This window comes from Chiloscyllium punctatum, chromosome 10 (genome assembly GCF_047496795.1).
Source record: "Chiloscyllium punctatum isolate Juve2018m chromosome 10, sChiPun1.3, whole genome shotgun sequence".
Taxonomy (NCBI): Eukaryota; Metazoa; Chordata; class Chondrichthyes; order Orectolobiformes; family Hemiscylliidae; genus Chiloscyllium; species Chiloscyllium punctatum.
The window spans coordinates 19,080,681-19,095,731 of NC_092748.1; the positions used below are offsets into that span (position 1 = coordinate 19,080,681).

General features: G+C 39.7%; 1 protein-coding gene across 13 annotated transcripts in view; it reads left to right on the plus strand.

Moving 5' to 3' along the window:
- The window catches only part of LOC140481931 (zinc finger protein Helios-like), a 239,411-nt gene that overhangs the window by 152,828 nt on the left and 71,532 nt on the right, over positions 1-15,051 (plus strand). For all 13 annotated transcript variants that reach the window (XM_072578632.1, XM_072578625.1, XM_072578624.1 and 10 more), the window contains one exon: positions 12,594-12,761. In XM_072578632.1, the coding sequence (XP_072434733.1) occupies positions 12,594-12,761 (168 nt within the window). The remainder of the gene's footprint in view (positions 1-12,593; positions 12,762-15,051) is intronic.

Genomic DNA, 15,051 nt, shown 5'->3' on the forward strand with positions numbered 1-15,051 from the left:
TAAAGCAGAGGAGACAGACTTACTGAATATGCAATCATTCCACCTGACCTCAGCAGACATCAACTTAGAGACAGTAAGTTAGAACCTAGGCTAGAGGAGAGATCTTTATGCTGTGAATCACTGCACAAAGGCTTATAAGAGTAACAGCAGGGGCATAGGATGCTGAATTGCCAAACAGCACTGCATTTGGAAATTTGCATGCAGAATGTGAGGGTTCAGTTCACCAGCAGTAAACTCTTGCTCTATGTTCCCTGCTCAAGCTGAAGTAGGTACAATGGGCAGAATGGCCTTCTCCTCTTTCACAACTGTTTGATGCTGTGTATGGGTGAAAGAAGGGTGTGTGTTGACGATAATCTTACGAAGTGATTAGAGACTGTGCCTCATGATTGAACGATTCATATGTTGTCACAAGAGGTATTGGAAAATGAAGGTTGGAAACGGAGTCTGAGTGAGTTACCCTTCGTAGGGTTGGTGTGGACTTGTTGGGCCAAAGGACCTATTACTCACTGGAGGGAATTTAATCTAATCTTGATGGCATTTACCAAGAAATGCTTTGTGTTTTCTGGACACATAGAGATCTCTCATGGTGTGGTTCTGAGCATTGAAAAATGGTTCACTTCATCTTGTTTTGTGGCTTTGATTATAACTTGGAGACTATTTTCCAACATAGAGTGAGAGATCAGTTGAATGAGCACAACTCAGGCACTGATCTCTTTCAGGAGTTCTACAACGGAAACTCTAATCACTGACATCTTGATTTTGGCCCCGTATTGATGGATGTGTTCAAGATGTCAAATTATCTCTGCAATTTGTTCTTGTTCAGGACCATGGGAGTGCTGAAGCACAATCCCAGAAAGATGGCCTTCATTCCCCTCAGAATGCTAACATGCCTCCATCCTCACCAACTACTTTCGCTGTGTCTTCATTAGTACCACAACTGGGTCTTTCTGGCCTAACATTTGCTGAGATGCTGCAGTTGGTAGTTGGATCCTGAAGGCCTGAAGCCTCTCAAGGCCATTCTCCATTGTCATTTGAAATGTCCTCCGTGGAAGCCTAGTAGACTGCCATCTTCCAAGTGGATTAACTTCATAAAAGCATGAGCTCGGTACTGAGTACCAAGTACTGAGGGAGCTTACCATGTTGATTCTCAATTATTTCTGTTAAATAAAGAGCACAGGTGGAATTAAATTGTTGAATTACTCTCTTGAAGCTAGACAACTGATAATGACAATAAGAAGAATCATGATAAGAATTGTGAAACTGTTGGCATATTTGGCTTGCAGTGGTTTGTTCCTACAAAGCACTGTAGGGGAACTGGGAAGATGTTTCTGCCCATGTTCCCTTTCATGCTGCTCTTTCTCCACCACTTGTTACACATTTTTTTGCCAGTTGTGGTAAAGCTAGTTCCTCGATATTACAAAGTATGTGGCTTGTAGCATATGAGCACAATTCTTGATTCCTACTCCAGGCTTTACTGCAAAGCATCCTGAATGGTTCAGAGTCATTACTTGAGGAGGTCAATTGTTTGTTTAAATCATAGAATCCCTGCAGTGTGAAAAAAGGCCCTTTGGCCTAACAAGTCCATACCGACTTTCCAAGGAGTAACCTACCCAGAGTCATTCCCCTACTGCTCTGCTTTTACCCCTGACTAATGCTCCTAACCATGATGTTTCTGTTGGGTGTTTGGCATTTCTTAAAAATCTGCCCAATAACTATGGCAAAGGATAAAATCTGATTGGGGTTATCAGAAGCATGCAATGCCATATAGATGTTGTGTGTAGCAACTGTGATTCTTTTTTATCTCTTTAATGGGATGTGAGTGTTGCTGGCCTAGCCAGGCTAGCATCTGTTACTCATCCAAAATTGTTGAGAAGGTTGTGGTCAGCTGTCTTCTTGAACTGCAATGTCTTAGCCATATATACACTGATAGTGCCAGAGACAGTGAATCATGGTGCTTCTCTGTCTTGCTTTTTGTGTCTAGGTGAAGTAATATTGTGTTCCAACCACTGTAGAGAGTCTCAGTGATGTTTGGATACAGAAGTCCCCAATTACAGATGTGATCTGGTGCATCCTGAAAGAAATCCATTGCATGAAAGTGAAGGATGTCCCCCCTCCCCCAGCAGCCCCAACTCCATCCTGTGATTTTTACCTGCTTCTCCTCGAGCCATAGTAGCTGTTGAATCAGCCCACTCTAGATTAGTGTCTTACAACAGGGTAACCAAAACTATACACAGTATTCCAAGTGTAGCGTCACTACTGACTTATACAACTGTGAAGTAATGTCCCAACTCCTATACTCAATACCTCGACCGAGGAAGGCAAGGATTCTAGCCCTTCACTACCTGACATCGTGGTGGCGCCGCTTTTGATGAACTATGTAACTGTACTCTGAGTCCCTTTGTTCCACAATACCTCTCAGGATCTTACCATTTACTGTATAAGTCCTACCTTGGTTTGATTTTCCAAATGCAACACCTCACACTTATCTGTGTTGATTTGCATTTGCCAATCCTCAGCCAACTTCCCTATCTGGTCAAGATTCCTTTGTAATTTTTGATAACCTTCCTTACATCAACAATTTTGTATCATCCAGAAACTTACTAATCAAACCGTGTACATTCACATCCAGATTATTTATGTAAATAATAAATAACAAAGATCCCAGCACAGACCCTGTGACACACCGCTAGTTGCAGGCTTCCAGTCCAAGAAACAACCTTCAATCATCATGCACTGCATCCTACCATCAAGTCAATTTTGAATCCAATTAGCTAGCTCTCCCTGGATCCGATGCAACCTAACCTTCATGACTATCTTGCTGTACGGGACCTTGTCAAGGGCCTTACTAAAGTTCATATAGACATCCGCTGCCCTACCCTCCTCTGTCATCTTGGTTACCTCTTTGAAAAGCTCTAAAAGATTTATCAGACATGATTTCCATGCACAAATCCATGCTGACTATCCCTAATAAGACCTTGACTATCCAAATGTTGGTTAATCCTGTCCTTCAGTATACTTTTCAATAACTTGCCTACCACTGATGTCAGATTCACTGGACTGTGGTTCCCTGGCTTGTCTTTGGTACCTTTCTTAAACAATGGAAAAACATTAGCCACCCTTCAGACTTCTGGAACTTCATCAGGGGCTAAAGATAAAGCAAAATCTCTGCAAGGACCTCTGATCTTTTCCATCCTAGCCTCCCAAAACATCCAAGGATAGACTTGATCAGGCTCAGGGGATTTATCCACCTTAGTGCACTTTAAGGCTGCAAACACCTCCTCCCTGGTAATATGTCTGCAGTCCAATACATCCCTACTTGGTTCCCTTATTTGCTTTGCATCCATGATTCTCTCCTCAGGAAACACAGGAGAAATATTCATTAAAATATCCCCCATCTCCTGTGCCTCAACAGATGGCCATGCTGATCTTCAAGGGGACTTATTCCCTCCCTAGCCACCCTTTCACTCTCAATATAGCTATAGAACCTCTTGGGATTTAACCTTATCTGCCAGATCCATCTCAAATGCTTTTATTGTTTTTCTGATTTCCATCATACACTTTTTATAGTCATCTAGGGATTCACTTGAGCCCAGTAGCTTAAACCCAGTGTATGCCTCCTTCTTTTTCCTGACCAGAGCCTCTATATCCCTCATCAGTCAGGGATCCCTAAACCTGCCAGCTTCTCCCTTCACCCTAACAAGTACACACTATCCCTGGACTTCTGTTATTAAACTTTTAAAAGCCTCCCATTTGCTAGTTGTTCTTTCAACCAGATTCACCCAAACGACTTCTGCTAGATACCGACTAATGATCCCAAAACTGGACCTGCTCCAGTTTAACAGTTTAACCTGAGGGACTGTCCTTTCTTTACTCACAACTATGGGCAAACTAAGAGAATTATGGTCACTGTACCCAAAGTGCTGTCCGACTGACACTTCAGTCACTTGTCCAACTTTTGTTTCCTAAGAGGAGATCCAGTGTTGTACCCTCCTGAATTGGGACCTCTACATACTGATTTAGAAAACTTGGACACATCTGACAAATGCGACCCTATCCACATCTTTTACACTCCAGGTGGCCCAAACAATACAAGGGAAATTAAATTTTCCAACCAAATTTATGGGCAACATGGTTGCACAGTGGTTAGCACTGCTGCCTCACAGCGTCAGAGACCCGGGTTCAATTCCTGCCTCAGGCCACTCTGTGTGGAGTTTGCACATTCTCCCTGTTTCTGCGTGGGTTTTCTCTGGGTGCTCCAGTTTCCTCCCACAATCCAAAACTGTGCAGGTTAGATAAATTGGCCATGCTAAATTGCCAGTAGTTTTAGGTGAAGGGGTAAATGTAGGGGAATGAATCTGGGTGGGTTACGCTTCGGCAGGTCCGTGTGGACTTGTTGGGCGAAGGGCCTGTTTCCACACTAAGTAACCTAATAGAGTAGTAGAGTAATAATACTACTCTATTATTTCTACAGGTATCTGCAACTGCTCTATACATTTAGTACCCGCTGGCTATTTGGGGTCTGTAATACAGTCCCAACCGAGTGACCGTCCCCTTCTTTCTAAGATCTAACCCTGTAGCAGTCCTCACTTTCTCCTTAAAAATATTCTAAGCACTGTTGTTGCATCCTCCCTTATCAAAAGGGCAAGACCCTCTTTTCATTCACTTGTACGTCTGTCACACCTGTAGCTTCTGTATCCTGGAACATTGTGCTGCCATGTACTGCCAATCTCTCAGCCATGTTTCTGTTAGCTATAATATCGCAGTTCCCAGAGCCAATCCATGCTCTGAGCTTGTCTGCCTTAGCAGTCAGGCCATGTGCTATGAAATAAATGGACTTTTCCTTCCCTTTACTGTGCCCCTGCTATCCTCCATAGTAAACTTGCTCTCTGACTAATGTTTCTTCCCCCACTTCTCAATGGCCCCTCTCATTCAGAGTCCCACCCTCCTGGCAAGCTAGTTAAACCTTCCCGGGCAACATTTAGCAAATGTCCCCAGAAGGATATCGATTTCCCCTCTGGTTCAAGCGCAACCCATTCCTCTTGAACAGATCACCTCTACCCCGGAAGAGAACACAATGATCCAGAACAGAAAACCCTGTCCCCAACACCAGCTCCTCAGCCACGCATTCATCTGGCCTATCTTTCTATTTCTATTACAATTAATTTTGGCTTGTTTTCAAAAGAGGTTGGGACCCTCCAATCACATGGCATCAACACTAATTTCATCAATTTCCTCATCACCCCTCCCCTTACTTCATCCCAGATCCAACTCTCCAACTCAGCACTGCCTGCCTGAACTGTTGTACCTGACAATCTTCCTTCCCACCTATCTGCTCCACCCACCCCTCCAACCTGTCACCATCATTCCCCACTTGCATCTATTTATCACCTTCCCAGCTAACTCACCCCCACTCCCATCCTCCTATTTATCTCTCCGCCCATTCCCCCCTGCCATATTCCTGATGAAGTGCTTATGTCCAAAACATCGATTTTCCTGCTCCTTGGATGCTGCATGATGTGCTGCACTTTTCCAGTGCCAAACTATTCAACTTCAAAATATTTATCTTGTACCAACAAAATGTGATTGCAAAGTCTGAATTCAATTGTAAACACAGGAAATAAACAAAAAAAAGACTGGTCAAGCCAACATATAAAGTGTATGTGATGAATGAGTGCTTTTAAATGCAGCATTGAAAAGTGTACTTAAAAGACACCACCAGCAGAGAATAGGACCCTGAATTTCAGTGCCATTGCAATGCCAGGTAGTAATTCACTGATTACATCAAACAGCTATTCCTTTTAGCTGTTCACAATCAGTAGAGTATAAACCGTACTCAACCTATTCACGCTTGCAAAACCCAAACCACCAAGTAGAATAGATGAGGGAGAAACTGTGGGTGTGGTATGTTTGGATTTTAAAAAAAATCTTTTGATAAAGTTATAAATGAGAGGTTATTGTATAATATCACAACACGTGAGATTCTTAGTAATATATCGGCAAAGATTGAGAATTAGTTAGCAGACGGGAAACCTAAAGTAGAAATAAATGGGTCATTTTCAAGTGGACAAGTGGGGGAATTACTGTTTGCTGCAACTACTCACAATATATCAACAATTTGGAGGGAATCAGTGTAATATTTCTAAGTTTCTTAATGACACAAAACTAGATGGGAGTTTGGTGAGGAGCATGTAAAGAGGTTTAAAGATGACTGAGTGATCAAGTACATGACAAATGCAATAAAATGAGGACAAATGTGAATTTGTCCATTTCAGTTGGAAAAACAGAATATGAGAATGCTGTTTAAAAGGTGCCAGATTGGGAAAGATTGATGTACAAAGGGACCTGGGTGACCTTATACACCAGTCATGGAAAGCAAGCAAATCAATGAGGTTCTTGTAGAGAGAGGAGGAAAACTTGATTTTAACCCTACTGCGAATCCTCTTGCAAGGATGCCTGCCTTGAAGAAGTTTTCCTCCTCTCTCTGCAAGAATCTCAGGGAGTCCCTCTCCCACTGCAACTCCCAGGTCATTTCCTCTGCCCTGAAGCTCTTCAGTAACTGTCCCCTTGACTTGTCCGGACTTGTCCTACCTGCCTATCTTCTTTTCCACCTATCCACTCCACCCTCTCCTCCTTGACCTATCACCTTCATCCCCTCCCCCACTCACCCATTGTACTCTATGCTACTTTCTCTCCACCCCCACCCTCCTCTAGCTTATCTCTCCATGCTTCAGGCTCACTGCCTTTATTCCTGATGAAGAGCTTTTGCCCAAAACGTCGATTTTGAAGCTACTTGGATGCTGCCTGAACTGCTGTGCTCTTCCAGCACCACTTATCCAAAATCTGGTTTCCAGCATCTGCAGTCATTGTTTTTACCTAGAAAATCTCTTCAGTCAGAATGGTGAAAATGTGGAGTTCCGTATCACAGAAGACTGTGAAGGCAAACTTACTGAATATATTTAAGAATGATTTTAAGATTTCTAGAAGCACAACATGCCAGTTTGTACAGGAACTGATTGGGTGTATAGCATTGATATAGAGGATCAACCATGATCGTGATGCACAGTAACATATTTTCAATGCACTGAATAGCTGCATTTATTTTCAGCATCTCTATGCTTCTCATCCTGAGTACATTAACACCCAATTTAAGATAATCAGTTAAGCTTGTAACATGGCTATATATTAGAGAATCCCTACAGTGTAGAAACAGGACAATTGGCCCAACAAGTCCACACCACTGAGTATCTTACCCAGAGCCGTTCCCCTGTCCTATTGCTCTACATTTTCCCTGACTAATGCACCGAGCCTCCACATTCCAGAACACTATGGGCAATTTAGTATGGTCAATTCACCTAATCTGCACATCTTTGGACTGTGGGAGGAAACCGGAGCACCTGGAGGAAACGCACACAGATAGAGGAGAATTTGCAAACTCCACACAGTCACCCGAGGCTGGAACCAAACCCAGGTTCCTGGCGCTATGAAGCAACAGTGTTAACCACTGTGCCGCCCCAATAAGTGAAATATATTCATACCAAGGCACCTGTTTTCTGAAACAAAAGAAATATTTCTTACCTTGCCACTAGTCAGCACCTGTAGTATAGTCAGTCCACTAGTCAGTTCCTTTAGAATAAATTATGATCATTTGAAATTTAATATTCTTGTATTTGTCAAAGTGAAAAGTTCTGACAATGTATCTCACTTTTCAGCAATATAAGTTTTTTTTTCATACTTCTGACATGTGCCTTGGATGCCTACATAGGACCTTCACCCAGCATGGTGGATGATAAACCTTGGTATAGAATGAGTGCGTGTAAGCCAATATGTCTGGAATTCATTATTATCCATATTATACCTGTAAAATGGTCAGAAAGAACTTTTGAATTTGTAGGCCTTGGAATGTAGATTCAGCTAATCAAGTAAACCAGAGTGTCAATTACTGTGCTTAATCTTACCAATCTCTACCAAAATTAACATTTCTAGTGAGTGCAGAGAATGCAACAAGGTTACTGGTCACAAAATTGATTTTAATTTCAAATAACTGGCCCCATGTTTCGACGAAGCCATTGGATCATTGTCTGCGGCTTAAACTTTATCCTCCCCCACCCCCCCCATATTGATGCCTACTCTTGTATCAGCTATTTCCAGCACTTAATTTTTTTTGTGCAATAATGACATTCTGTAAACTGACCACCAGTTGACTCATTACTATTTTTTATTGTACAAGTAGGAGTGACCATTGATGGCATTCTTACAGTGGTACATTTTTTCACTCTTAAGATTAAAAAGTTGTTAACACGCTCATACATATAAATTTGCATTTAGTCATTACTCTGTTTTGACCTAACTGCAGTGGTCACTGATAGGTCACTTAATAGATTAATTATAAAATAATTTTGTCTAATTGTACAATGCTTTGTACATCAGAACTATAACACAAAATTTCCAAAGGCATTGTGAAGGGACTATAGCATGTAATTTTAAAACAAGCAGTACAGGGTCTCAATGGTTAGCACCATTGTCTCACAGTGCCAGGGACTCGACTTCGATTCCAGCCTTAGGCAACTGTCTGTCTGGAGTTTGCGCATTCTCCCCCTGTCTGCATGGGTTTCCTCCAGGTGCTCTAGTTTCCTCCCATACTCCAAGGTTGTGCAGGTTAGATGGATTGGCCCAGGGCATAAACGGCTGTCACAAGGGGTCATAATTTTAAGGTGATTGGAGGAAGGTGTAGGAGAGATGTCAGAGGTAAGTTTTTTACGCAGAGAGTGGTGGGTGCATGGAATGCAGGTAGTAGAGTCAGAGACATTAGGGACATTTAAGTTACTGCTGGACAAGCACATGGATGCAGTAAATTGAGGGATGTGTAGGTAAGGTTGATCTTAGATTAAGATGAATGCTCGGTACAGCATCATGGACTAAAGGGCCTGTACTTGCTGTACTGTTCTATGTTCTAAATTGCTCATAGTGACCAGGGATGTGCAGGCTAGGTGGAGTAGTCATGAGAAATGCAGGGTTACAGGGATGGGGTGAGCGTGGGCAGGATGCTGTTCAGAGAATCAGTGTGGACACGATGGGCCGGATGGCTTCCGCACTGTACGATGATTCTATGAAAATATTTATTACATCCATAATGTAAAAAAGAACTGATGTTCACTCTGCTTTATAACACTATGATTTTTACATTTCTCTCTAATATTCTGAAACTACATTAGCAGCTTTCCATCCAGTATTATTTGGTAGTTTCTGATGACAGACTTTCAACTGAAAGTTATTATGTTCACTTCTGATAAATATGTGGGAAATAAAGCCTTACCAACCTCAAGCTTAATGTTAGAAATACAGTGGATCATGCAGAATCTATAAAAAGAAACGTTTCAGGTCAATAATCACTCAGTTGAAACAAAAAAATCTGTTTTTAAACTAGATATCCATGTCCTGCAATGTTTTGCTTGAGGCTTAACTTTACCAAGACTGATAGTGCAAAATGTTTCATAAAATCTATTTTTGAAAAGCAATTCACAAAACTGCATTCCAAAATCTCAGTAAGTTTCCCACAAATTCCTGAGAATTTGTAAATTTATCACCAAATTAAAGATATAATGAAATATTGATTGGAGCTAAGTGTAAGATATTAGAACAAATACAGGCTTAGGCATTCAAATGCATCAAAACTGAATAACTTCCGTATTTGGTATTTGTATGGTGCTTCTGTATTTATGAAATGCAGCAAGTACCATTCATTCACTATTGTAGTATTCTCTTTATTTTATATACAATTTCTTTCACATTTTCATATCTTTTAAATTGAATGGATTGCTCATAATTTGCTGCAGGGATTTTTTACTTATCATAACTTTTCCACAAATTACCACACCTTCAGGCAAGAAGGAATAATTCATTAATAGCAAGAAATTATGTATTGAAATTAAAATGCAGTTGTAAGCAGGGCCTTTGAAATAAGAATACAAGCCTCAAAGGCCTATAACTTGAAGATTCAGACATCCAGATTGTTCAGTTTGAAATGTACTTACTTGAAACAATCCTTAAACAATCATTGGTATTAACTGTATCATTGAATATTCAAGCCAAGTCTACAATTAATATTTTACGAAGAGCAAGATCTTTGCTAAAACGTAATGATGTCTGAACGCTGCCCAAGTGACTAGTGTTTATGCTCCATACAAATCCACCCCCAACCCATTTCATGTAACCTTGTCATCACACACTTCTGTGCATTTCTCTCACTTGTATTTATCTAGCTCCTCCCTTAAAAGTACCTATGTAAGTCACTTCAAATACTTTACGCAATAGCAAGTTGCACATTTTAACCACTGTCTCAGCAAAGATGTATTTCTTGAACTCCCTCCCAGATTTATTAGTTGCCCTCTTCTTTCTATAATCTTTATTTCTGGAAACACCATCTCTAAGACTATCACATTCATATCTTTTAGATTTTCAAAATTATCTGTTCAGTCACCTCTTGGTCTTCTTTTCCTGGAGATAAAATCTCCAGGCTGCTCAGTGTTTTTCTTTAATTTAGCTATTGCCTTTCATTTCTGGAATCTTCGTAAATGGAATTCTTACCTTCTTTAATGCTGCCAGAAACTTTGTGTATTTTGGAGATAAGGTCTACACGGTACTCTTAATTAAAAATAATTCAACTAAAGTTTGTACAAAACCTCTTCGTAGCATAACCTCGTTCCTTCTCGGTTTTGTTCCTTTAAACATAAACTCCAGTTCTTTTCAACATTTAATGACAAATTGACATGTTCAACCATTTGGTTACAAATCAAATCAGAACTAGTAAAATGGTATTCGTACAGAAGTCTAGGGACCCACTTCTTTGCAATGACCCTGAGAATGCAAATGGCAAACCACCATTTACAAACACTAACAAGAAAATGGTTTAGGATGAAACATCAGCAGACAGTTAGTCAAAGAGCTGCCTTTAGGCATAGCATTCTTGACACTACATAACATGAATGATTGTAGTCAATGGGATTGAGAAAAGTCATCAATAGCAGATAATCCAAAGGAACGCAAGAATAATTAATCATTTTAAATGCTGAGGCTGGGAATCAAACATAACTTTGAGTAAATTTGAAATGATGATTTACTGGTTCTGATTTGAGTTAAAAGTTATTTACTTGCATTGCAATTGAATGGATGAAGGTGCAGTTCCCTGGATGAAGAGGTTATGATGACTTGAAAATTGGGCTTCTAGGGGCATGTCAGAAATCAACATTTTGTCCACTGGTAGTAATAACTTTCAAATAGTAGACTATTAAGTCATGTCTGCAATGCAGTGTTTTACATTTCATTTGGCATAATTAACTACTATGTTGTTGTGTTTTTATTTAAGCAACGTGTGTTTTTAACTTTTACATTGTTACAGGTTCACCCTCTCAAATCCAGCAGCCTCAGACTTGAATGCCTTTCAAAAAAAAGTTTTAATTCTAATTGGAATGCCTCAGGTCAATGAACAGAGAGCGCAGGAAACCAATCGGCAGGACTATCAAACAGTTTAGGTTAATGGCCATGTTGCTGGTGATACTAATTCACTTCTCATTGTGTTGCATATAATAACTCTCTTGTGCCTTCCCTCACTTCTTTACACCAATGCAAACAGTTGCAAATAAGTAAGGATACATCAAAAGATGTCTTAGGTTTCAAACAATGCCAGTTCTGGGTAGCTAGATTTGAGAGTGTGGTGTAGAAACATCAGTCGTAGTAGTAGTAGTAGGTCCAGGTGTGAAATCTGTTGTCATGACCACTGGTCGCAGTGACTGCTGAGTCCACACAGAAAGATTGAATAAATGGTCGCTGCAGTAGCCCATCAGTATTATAAGTGGCAGTTAGTCTGAATCAATAAATTCTCTTGCAACATCAGTGCCCAATGAAAAGAATCATATTAATATAATTGTGTATCACCTTTCAATATTTAACATATATATTTAGCTTAAATCCAAACTACCTGTTGGCCATGTCTATCACATTTCAAATAACAGTAAACTAATTTTTATTTGAAGCATGTAATTTTGCTTAGGAGGTACAGTTTCCAAAGGTAATTGTTCACTTTGAAGTTTTGTACTGTACCTTTTCAAATATGGCCCATGGGATGTTGGGACATGCAATGAGTAGCCCGTAACGATGGAAATCTGGTTGTCTTTAAACAATACTATTACATCTCAGCACAATTGTATAGTTGCAATTATTGACAGCTGAATTAACATTAGCAGATACAGTCATTAACCTAGAATGTTTCATTGATCATGGGGACAAATTGTTTTTCTATTTGCTTCATGTCTGCTTGTTTGGGAACTTTTTTTTTGGATTCTATTGCACATTAAACCTAGAGGAAATCTTATCGCCTGTCATTTCAACTAGGTATTTTAGATAGATTTCCCCTCACACCACTCACTCAACAGCTCCTTCAAGCTACTTCTTCTAGTTATAGTTTTTTTTGGGACATGTATTAATGGTAAGACTTTAAAGCTGCTACTATGGAAACAACGTCTGCCATAGTAATGCACCTGGGTTTTTGGACTCTGCTGTTGACCACAGGTGTGCTATCTTGCTTTTATGTGTTACAGGTGAACGGCCCTTCCGCTGCAACCAGTGTGGTGCTTCATTTACTCAAAAAGGAAACCTACTGAGGCACATTAAGTTGCATACAGGAGAGAAACCCTTCAAATGCCCTTTCTGTAGCTATGCCTGCAGGAGGCGGGATGCACTGACTGGGCACCTAAGGACACATTCTGGTAAGTTCACATATGAACTGCAGCCTTTCTGCCTACCTTTGGTCATTGTAGGTCTGTAGACACAGTTTCAACCTTATCAGGAATGGAAACCTCCCCCTCGCCTCCCCCCCCCCCCCCCCCCACCATGCTTCCCTGACTAAACAAGCATGCATAATATTATCCAATAAATCTTTATATCACATACAAGTGATCCACATTGTTGTGAAGTATTGTATATCCAGATTAACTGGATTTACCCAACTTTCAATTCGTAAAAAAGAGCGCGAAGCACCCTACAAAACAAACTTTACTTTTTAAGAAAGTACCTCTTTAACTGTAGAAACCTGATGCAAAATCTGTCAAAGTGAGCATGATATATTGTAATCATTTCTAGTTTCTGTTTCTCTATTAGTTATGTATAACATTTCCTGACTCTTGATGTGTAGAGCCATATTGTTTTTAGGCATAGTGCTGTTTGATGTATTGCATGGTTGAAGGTGGTTGTCTTATGATACTTGTGTTTTCTGTATTAATTCTGAAGTATGAATTTGTAGGATTTTCAGTGGCTGTGTAATTCTAAAACTCATTTGAATTTATATGGCTTAGTTTGACTTTTAATTTGTTATTGCTGAAATGGTGTAATGTGGAGTATCAGCATGTGAGAGACTGGGCTTTTTTAGCCTGTTGGCTCTTATGATAGGAAATAATATGTTGTGTTCAGAAGTGGGAATTTTTTTGGGCAATTATGTACAGCCTTTGGATTGCTGGTAGGTTCAGGGTATTCTTGATTCTGCTGTTTGGATTTGTTTGTTTTGCAATGTACATACTGCAACATTGCAATAAAGAATATTGCAGTAATAAAGCTACTCAAACATGATAAATAGTTTTATTCTTAATTTATTGAGGGTTGCATTTTAACTTAATTCACCTTTGGAAAACCAATGGGATTGAATGATGTGCCAGTTTTACACCAAGTCAAATATTACCGTCCAATGAGTTTATCAAGGTGTAAAATTAAATTGGGTCTAAAACCTACATTGCACCGAATCCTATCAGTATTTGAATGGGCAGTTTGTGTTAAAATTGCCTTCTAAATGTATAAAATTTAACTTTTAACATAAAAATGAGTGAATACTTTGCTCATGTTGTCCTTTCTTTTATTTCCTTGTTTTTGTTATCCTACTTCCTCCTCGCTTACATCCTTACACTTTTCTCCACTTAAACTTTATTGTTTCATCAGCTCTGTTTCCCATCCATTTTGAAGAAAGAAACAAGCTTTTTTTTTCCAAATATGATCCACATTGAAAATATATTTAAAAGATCACTTTCTATCTAATGTATTTATCTTCACACAGTTTGAGATTGGAGCCATTGATGCCTTCCAATCTGTAGCACAATAGCATTTGAATTTTTAAAAGAACGGATTTCACTCTATTTAATCATGTAATTTTTGAAAACTTAAATTTATAACAGAGTTTGTGGACAAGATTATTTCAGTTGGATTAATAATAATGACTTTTTTTTGCAGTGGTTTTATTAGCAGTTTTATACTTCCATTTTCATTGAAGAAATTTGTCATTATTAATTTGGTTTCAATTTACCATCTCTAAGATTACAATTGCTGTCTGCTGTTAAGTATTTCAACCGTCGCTTACAGTATTGTACAACAATTTAAGATTATTCCATGTACTCTAGGCGGAAACTTCCATCAATTCCTCTTGGGGGCAGGGTGTGTTTGCTTGCATGAATACAATACACAAATCCTCAACTTGTTAGATATGTATATATGATATGGATGGCAGAACCTAAATTGAAAACAAGAAATGCTGGAGATCACACTGGGTCAGGCAGCATCCACAAAGAGAGAGCAAGTTAATGTTTAGTGTCTAGGAACGGTCAAGGGTAGAAGCTCAGGTGATAGGTTAGATGTGGTTGAGAGCCCTGGAAACCACGGTTCGGGAAGGAGGAAGCCAGGTCAGCAGCACTGTTTTTGAAGGTGGCATCAACTGAACAGATATAATGTAGGCAAAGGAATTGGGAGAATTGGATGGAATCCTTGCAAGTGAAGAGTATAATGAAGGGAGTCAGTTGCTTTGTAGTGGATGGCAGTGGACAGTTTTATTCCATGAAATGGAATTCGAGAGGTCAAGGAAAGGAAGTGTCGGAAATGGATGATGTGTAAGTTATAGAGGGGTGGAAATTAGAGGTAAAATGGTCACATATTTTAGGGTCCTGATGGGTGTATAAAGTGGCACCAAAGTAGTCATTGATGTATCAAGAAAAAAATGGTGGGAGGGGGAAATGTAGGGCC